The sequence below is a fragment of the Monopterus albus genome, unplaced genomic scaffold, assembly GCF_001952655.1.
Source record: "Monopterus albus unplaced genomic scaffold, M_albus_1.0 scaffold510.1, whole genome shotgun sequence".
NCBI classification, from domain to species: domain Eukaryota; kingdom Metazoa; phylum Chordata; class Actinopteri; order Synbranchiformes; family Synbranchidae; genus Monopterus; species Monopterus albus.
The window spans coordinates 37,700-45,763 of NW_018128390.1; the positions used below are offsets into that span (position 1 = coordinate 37,700).

The window sequence follows — 8,064 nt, forward strand, 5'->3', positions numbered from 1 at the left end:
ATTTTTGAAAACTGTGACAACAGAGAAACCGGTCTATAATTTGTGAAGTTGTGCTTATCACCAGATTTATACAGTGGAATCACCTTTGCTATTTTCATATTATTGGGGAACTGCCCAAGTCGAAACGACATGTTAAAAATATGGGTTAATGGTTTGCATATCCCCTCAATTGCCCATTTAACAGTTGTCATAGTGATACCATCACTATCACTAGATGTTTTGTTACCACATTTATTCACTATCTCTATCATTTCCTTTTCAACTATGGGCTTCAAGAACATAGAACTCATGTTCCTTTCAATTGCATTATTATTTATAGTGACGGATTTATCATCTGTACAAATGCTTCTTGCTAAACCAGGACCCACATTCACAAAGAACCTATTAAACTTATCTACTACATCCTCCAATCTATTGACCGGTGTATCATTATCCATAAAATATTGAGGGTAGTTACTCTTGCTGGAACTGTTTCTAATCAATTTATTTAATATATTCCAAGTACCTCTCATGTTATTTTTATTATCCTCTAATACTTTAGAGTAATATAGTTTCTTACATCTCCTCAAAATCTCAATTAATTTGTTCTTATATGACTTATATTTTTCTTCCGCCTTCTTTGATCTGTCCTTTATGAATTCCTTATATAACGCATTCTTCTTTTTACATGCATTCTGTAATCCCTTACTCATCCACGGTTTCCCACTGTAATTCCTTTTGTTTTTATACTGTTTACGAGGACAGTTCCTGTCATATACTTTCTTAAATATATTAAAAAATTGCTCATATGCTTTATCTAAACCTTCCTCTCTGTAAACTGATTCTTAGTTTTGCCCCATAAAATCTTCTTTTAGCCTCCTTACAGCATGTTCGTTCATCACCCTCCTATAGAACAGATTTGTTTTTAGCCTCTCTTTTCTATACTGGCCCTAATAAACCACAAATACTGGTAGATGATCACTAATATCATTTATAAGTAATCCACTTGTCATTTTGCTGTCAATAACATTGGTAAATATATTATCTATTAATGTTGCATGCTGGGTTGTTACTTTGCTTTGTACCCATCATAGCTTCAAATCTGTAATTTTTTTCAGAACGATAAAACCAGAGAGCCTCTTCCTAAAAACAAGAGGATAGTTTGTGAATGAGCACACCTCCTGCTGCTGGTGTTGTCAAAAGTGGACAGCACAACAAACTTCAAGGGCATTAATTAAGTTGAATTTTTCCTCCATCAATAGGTAAACAAAGCGGTTAACTGAGAAACCCCATATTTTAACTGGCATAATGCAGACATAGTCACTTCTCCAGCCTTACACCAATTTTTTCTAATGTTACAGAAACAACGCATTAACAGACATGCAATGTGCGTTCTTTTTAAGCTACCGTTAAGTTGCACCAAGTATTCGAAACATCACTCCCTTTCAAGTGGCTCCAAGGTCGGTAAATTCAACTGGTGGTCATTGCGTCCTCCCCCATGCGACCACATACAGTCCCAAAGTGAAATTAATTACAACAGGTAGCATAGGAAACAGGAAACTGTGACATTATTCAATCCTAAAAACTCTCACAAACTATTAAAACACTCAAGGTTTTATCAGTAATGTTTGCATCAGTAATTAATCAAATGATTTACAAAAGTAGGAACCAATATCACTATGGACTGCTGCACCAAGTTGGCACAAATTCTGCCTGTGTCTCCTTTAAAATATTAATAACAACAGCAACCTTTATTTGGCCAAGTATGTTACACACAAGGACAGTACAGAACCGAGGCAGCCATCTGCGGCACCAACTCAACCAATGGCTCTAACCATTGGGGGAAATTTGGGGGGTTGTGTCTTGCCCAAGGACACTTTGACATGTGGACTGCAGGCATTGAGATTTGAACTGCCTACCCTCCAGTTGGGACATGACCACTCTACCCACTGAACCACAGGCACCCCAGCACAAAATGACTCTGTTCAATACGTTAACAATGGATTAAAATGCAAAAGGTTTTGCTTGGAGTGACAATTAGCTCTATGGCATTTTTTTTTGCCTATTTCAGCTCATTGTTTTTGAGCTCACATGTATTCACTCCCAGCCTTTTCAGCTTATTGTTTTTAATATTTTTGAGCTCACATGTATTCACTCCCAGCCTAACACACAGAGTTAATGACAAGCTGGTGAGCAGAGGGAAGTGTTTAGCTGGTAAAGATTCAGAACATTCTCGTGAATTTATGACACTAAAAAAAACAATTCTTAGCTCTTCTAATTCTTTTTCTCCACTTGTTACACAGGAATCAATAAGACGTACCAATGGGGCAGTTGAAATCCAAATGTGACGGGTTGGTCCCAGGCTTTGCCCCTCGTGTTCGCACCTCAACCCTCGAAGAGGGACCTCCAAGGTACTCATCACACCATTTAGATGTCAGCATCCAGCAGGATGATTGTAACCTTCAAGTTCCTTCGATTATTGTCTCAGACATGGATTTAAGGTTTGTGTTATAACCTTGCATCAATTTTCACTTTTTACATCAGAGTTTATTTTTCCAAAGTAAAAACTGTGTCCTTAATCTAAAAAATATATAATTCTGTTTGGGCTACCTGTCTGACAGTGCACCAGAGCACCATGGTTCGAGGATGGAGCTGCAGAAATCTTCCTTGTATAGCACATTAGACCAGGTGCCACAGCTGGAGCATTATGCTAGTACCCTGCCACGGCAGCAGCAGGCAAGGAGCCGACCTTCACTGGGAACTCTCCGCAGGGTATCTAAGGTAAATTCTTCCTCTGTAGAATCACGTTTGAAGGAACGTCATTTACCTTAACATACCCTTGTCTATTGAACTGTGAATAAATAAAGTGTAGTAATACATTATTAATATAGTCTGGACCTTATATTTTAGGTGCTTTGTAGACAGTATACACCGTATCATTTGCAAGCAAGCATTAAGTTCAGAATACTATAAAAATGTAGTTTCTTAAAATAGTACTGAATATTCTCAGTCACGTCATTAGTTGCATTCATTTTATGTTTAATAAAACTACTTATATCACTTGTTGATCCATACATTTGCTATTTAATATTTCCTTATTTAATGTCATTACATTAATTGTATAGTGCAGTTTAGAGCACAATAAAATCTGTTTCCATTTCTGTTTAAATTCTGTTATTCTCAGGAAGTGGAGGCAGGGATGGAGATGGCAAACGTTGCCTCAGACTCGGGAGTTAGCAGTTTGCCAGTGACTGATAGTGGGAGTGAAGAGTCAAAAGGTCCAAAAGAGAAAGCTCCTGTAAAATTAGGTTGGGTGATTGGTCCCGCGGTAAGAGGAGTTTGTTTATTTTTACATGCAGACTGTAGAACATGGTCAAAAGTCATATACACTGTGTATTTCAGTTGTTTTATTGCACAGTAAATGAAACAGTCTTACAACTATCCCAGTAAACACTCACAGAGCTGTTTTTTTTATTAACTTTCTTCAAGTTTCATTGCATGCTGAATATCTGGGGAGTCATCCTGTTTCTCCGCTTGTCGTGGATCACTTCTCAGGCAGGCATCTGTGAGTTAACAGTCATTCCTCCATTCAGTCCCTTTGTCCTCTTTTTTTTGTTGTTGTAAAACACCCTTGCTCTACTCTTGCCTTTTCATCTATGACCTTTTATTGATTTGCTCAAATAACTTGTATAAATAATATTACATTCTAATCTCAGTGTTGACCTGCCTTATTGTCCTGATGTCTGTGACGGTGAACACAGCAACCACCCTATCTATCTCTGCCATCGCCACCAATGGAAGAGTAGATGCAGGTCAGTTCCTTCTTGTGTCTGCAGAAATCAAAATTCAAGCTACAGTGAAATTGCACATGGTGTCATTTTAATTGTTTATTGTGTTCATTTCATGTAAATAATATTCATGTATTAGAAACATGCATAGCAAAGGCACTAGAAAGAGGACTTTGATCAACTGTCGGACCTCAGATCCAGGAGGATCAGTGAAGATTCCACTGTGATCCTGGAGCAGTGTACCAGCTCTTTCTCTTGTAAAATTAATGGAAAAGTCACTGAGACTGGTTCATCCATTGTACATTTGTATGAATGTTGAAAAGGCTTACAAACATGTTCCCTGGAAAATTTGTGGAAGAATTTATGTATCTTGAGGTGTTGTAAGTAAGCTTCAGTTTAGCCACTCATCTACATTCCAACTGTCACCTGAGATCATGAGCTTTGGGCGGTGACTGATAGAATGAGAGTGTGGGTTCAAGAGGCCAGATTAACTGGGCTGACCCTCAGAGATAGTGCAACAAGCTCAGACCTCCTGATGGACATTTGGAGTAGACGTGCATCAGAAACCAGCTGAAGTGGTTTGTACATCTGATTGGGAAAGTTCTTTTTCTGGAAGGTTTTACAGGCATGTGCAACTGAGGTAAACCCAGAACATGTTGGAGAAAATTGTACATCTCATGTGGTTTTGGAATGCCTTGGGGTCCCCCAGGAGGAGCTGTAATATGTGGCTAGGGAGGGGGTTATTTGGACTGCCTTGTTTAGTATGCTCCTATCATGACTTGGCCTCGGATTAGCAGGGGAAAATGGATAGATGGATATCTGATCACTCTTGACATCGGTGAAAAAGACTGATTGGACCTTTAAGAATGGAAATTTGCATTTGGGCTAAGATTCAAGAAAAGGACATAAATATATGAATGAGTTATTATTGAAATCTAGACCAGTACATTTTCTTTAGCATCTATTCTATGATAACAGTCTTGTTTGTGTGACTTCTGTGGTATGAAATCATGTTCAGGTGGGACATATTTCATGATCTCCCGCTCTCTGGGTCCTGAGGTTGGCGCACCAATTGGGCTGGTCTTTGCCTTTGCCAACGTTCTGGGTTGTGCGCTTAACACGGTGGGCTTTGCAGAGGTGGTTCAGGATCTAATGCAGGTACTTACTTTTCTTCATCACACTGTTCTTAACACAATCAAAATAAAGGTTTTACATAACTCATAAAACTATAGATACTCACTGAACTCAAGAATCCTTGATAGCACATATTTATTTGTCTTGTTGAAATAATAATGGACGTCCCTGGAAAAGATGTTGTTTTGAAGACAGTATATGTTGCTCTGAAATCTCTGTATTGTTTAGCATTAATGGTGCCATCACAGAAGTGTAAGTTACCTTTGCCAAGGGCAGTGACACAACCCCAGGCCATGATAGGCTCTGGCTTTTGGACTTGTTGTTGGTAAAATTCTGTATGGTCCTCTTTGTCTTTGGATCGGAGCACACGGCATCATTCTTTCCAAAAAAAACCATGAAATACTGATTCACCTGACCACAGTACAAGTACCACTGTGTGATGGTCCATACCAGATGCCTCTGAGTTCAGAGCAGTTGACTGCGCTTCTGGACACTCTTGACATAGGGCTTCCTTTTGGCACAGTATATTTTTAAGTGGGATTTATGAATGTAACTACATATTGTAGTGCTTGACACAGATGTGCCTAAGTAATCCTGAGCCCATGTGGTTATATCGCTTATAGAAGAGTGACGATTCTTGATGCAGTGGCGTCTGAGGGGATCAGAGAGCACGGCCATCCAGTTTAGGCTTGCGTCCTTTATGTGCTAAAATCCCCCCAGATTCCCTGAATCTTTTATGTTATGTGCCATAAAGGGTGACATATCCAAATCCCTTCCTATCTTTCTGTGAGGAACATTGTTTTTAAACAGTTCAGTAATTTTCTTATGCATATGTTGGCAAACTGGCAATCCTCGGCCCATCTTTGCTCCTAAAGGTCTTGACCTTTCCTGGATGCCACTGTTCTACCAAATCATGATTCCAATCACCGGTTGACAGCACCAGTTTAAAATGGAATCATCATTTCATTGTTTTACCTAATTACTGACCCTGAAATGTAACAGTCCCAACTTTTGTCGGAATGTGTTGCAGCATCATAATTGAAATGAGTGTTTATGTTGAACAAAGAATAAAATTGATGAGGTATCAGATCAAATAATGTGCTGCTGTATTGTTTTCAATGTAATACATTATTTACAGAATTTTACAAATTGTCCCATCTTTTTCTGATTTGGCATTGTAATTATTTTTCTGTGAACTATCTGATCAATGTAGAGCTATGGTTCCGTCATTATCGATCCCATTAGCACAATCCGTATTGTGGGCGTGATCACAGTGACTGGTCTTCTTCTCATTTCACTGGCTGGCATGGAGTGGGAGTCCAAGGTGAGCGCATTTTGAACACATCTCATTTTACTTACCTACAAATCTCCTTAGGTTTCACTAGCTGTTACTCTTTATCATACATTTCTTCTCATTTCTTTCTTCTCTCCATTTGTGCCTCTTTCTCAGGCCCAGATCTTGTTCTTTGTGGCCATCATGATCTCATTTGTTGCCTATTTGGTGGGCACCTTCATCCCTCCGGGGACAGTGAAAAAATCCCAGGGCATCTTTGGATACCGCAGTGAGTTTAGACTGTGCATTTATACAACATCTGTGTCAATAACAGCATTTGACAAGAAAATGCAAAACTAGATTCAGTTAGTCTAGAATCTACAGGTTGTATCCAGACATTATCAGATAACAGTAGACTTTTTGTTGCCCATCATCAGGTGACATCTTTGTATCGAACCTGACACCAGACTGGAGAGGCGCTGATGGCAACTTTTTCTCAATGTTTGCAATTTTCTTCCCTGCCACCACCGGCATCCTCTCTGGAGTCAACATCTGTGGAGACCTCAAAGTATGACAAGAAATATACCGTAGATACCTCTTTAACTGTAACCACTAAGCAGAACAACATGAATGGTGATTTGCTTATTATTTCTTTTTTCCAGGACCCTGCTACTTCTATCCCCAAAGGCACCCTCCACGCCATTTTCTGGACTACAATCAGCTATTTAGTTATTCCGTTAACTGTTGGTAATTTACTGACTTAATGCTTTTATTTAGTTTAGCCTTTGTTTACATTTGATTAGTTTCTTTGAACTTGTAGAGATTATTTAAGGTATGGTTTTAAGGTATGGTACATAGTTTGGGACAAGAGACAGAAGACATGGCAAATGAGGATTTACCTGTACACAATTCACTGCAACACTTCCACCTTAATATCTGTGTTTATGAAGCTCAAAATGTTTTTGGTGAAATCATCATAAATGTATACATTCAATTATATGTTTATTATTGAAGTCAAAGCTAAAGGTGGTGTTGTACTGGACTACATTATATTTAGAGGTGTCTTTATAGTTTTGACCTCTCCAGGTACAGTACATACATGGGAGGGTCAGGATATTAGGAATCAGTCAGTCAGTCAAGTGTCTCTCATATGCACAGTGAGGAAATGTGTTTCCCTGTACAATGAAATTCTTACTTTGCTGTACGCACGAATGCCACACAATATAAGTGAAATATAAAGTAAATACATAGGCAACACAGAATCTAAATCACAAAATCTAAGGCACTTTAAAGCAGCTAATGAAAGAAGCATAATGAAAAATATCATTGCATTTTCCTCCAGGGGCATGTGTGATACGGGATGCTTCTGGAAATGTCAATGACACTCTGACTGCAAACAGCACTGGGACCTGTGTGGGGATGGGATGTAGCCAAGGCTGGAATTTCACAGAGTGCACCCTGTCACAGTCATGTCAGTATGGTCTGGCCAACAATTTACAGGTACTGTTCAGTCAAGTAGCAAAAGGCCTTATACCTCTTAATATAATGTCATTTTAAATATAAAGTACATATTAAATATTGCCTCTTAATATAAATATGATTGTAATAAATATCCATCCATCCATTCATCCATTTTCCTCCGCTTATCCGGGACCGGGTCACGGGGGCAGCAGTCTAAGCAAAGATGCCCAGACTTCCCTCTCTCCAGATACTTCCTCCAGCTCCTCCGGCGTTCCCAGGCCAGCCGAGAGACATTGTCCCTCCAGCGTGTCCTGGGTCTTCCCCGGGGCCTCCTCCCGGTGGCACATGCCCGGAACACCTCCCTAGAAAGGCGCCCCGGAGGCATCCGAAGTAGATGCCCGAACCACCTCAGCTGGCTCCTCTTGCTGT

At 39.5% G+C, this 8,064-nt stretch overlaps 2 protein-coding genes across 2 annotated transcripts in view; both read left to right on the forward strand.

The window, feature by feature from the left end:
- LOC109952881 (solute carrier family 12 member 3-like) overlaps positions 1-8,064 on the forward strand; it is a 35,407-nt gene that overhangs the window by 16,875 nt on the left and 10,468 nt on the right. The gene's annotated exons all lie outside the window — the stretch shown is intronic.
- LOC109952887 (solute carrier family 12 member 3-like) overlaps positions 2,302-8,064 on the forward strand; it is a 15,014-nt gene continuing 9,251 nt past the window's right edge. Inside the window, exons 1-11 of the mRNA XM_020588196.1 lie at positions 2,302-2,390; positions 2,601-2,760; positions 3,164-3,307; positions 3,469-3,544; positions 3,696-3,791; positions 4,786-4,925; positions 6,115-6,225; positions 6,352-6,463; positions 6,612-6,742; positions 6,837-6,921; positions 7,517-7,674. Coding sequence (XP_020443852.1) covers positions 2,302-2,390; positions 2,601-2,760; positions 3,164-3,307; positions 3,469-3,544; positions 3,696-3,791; positions 4,786-4,925; positions 6,115-6,225; positions 6,352-6,463; positions 6,612-6,742; positions 6,837-6,921; positions 7,517-7,674 — 1,302 coding nt within the window. The remainder of the gene's footprint in view (positions 2,391-2,600; positions 2,761-3,163; positions 3,308-3,468; positions 3,545-3,695; positions 3,792-4,785; positions 4,926-6,114; positions 6,226-6,351; positions 6,464-6,611; positions 6,743-6,836; positions 6,922-7,516; positions 7,675-8,064) is intronic.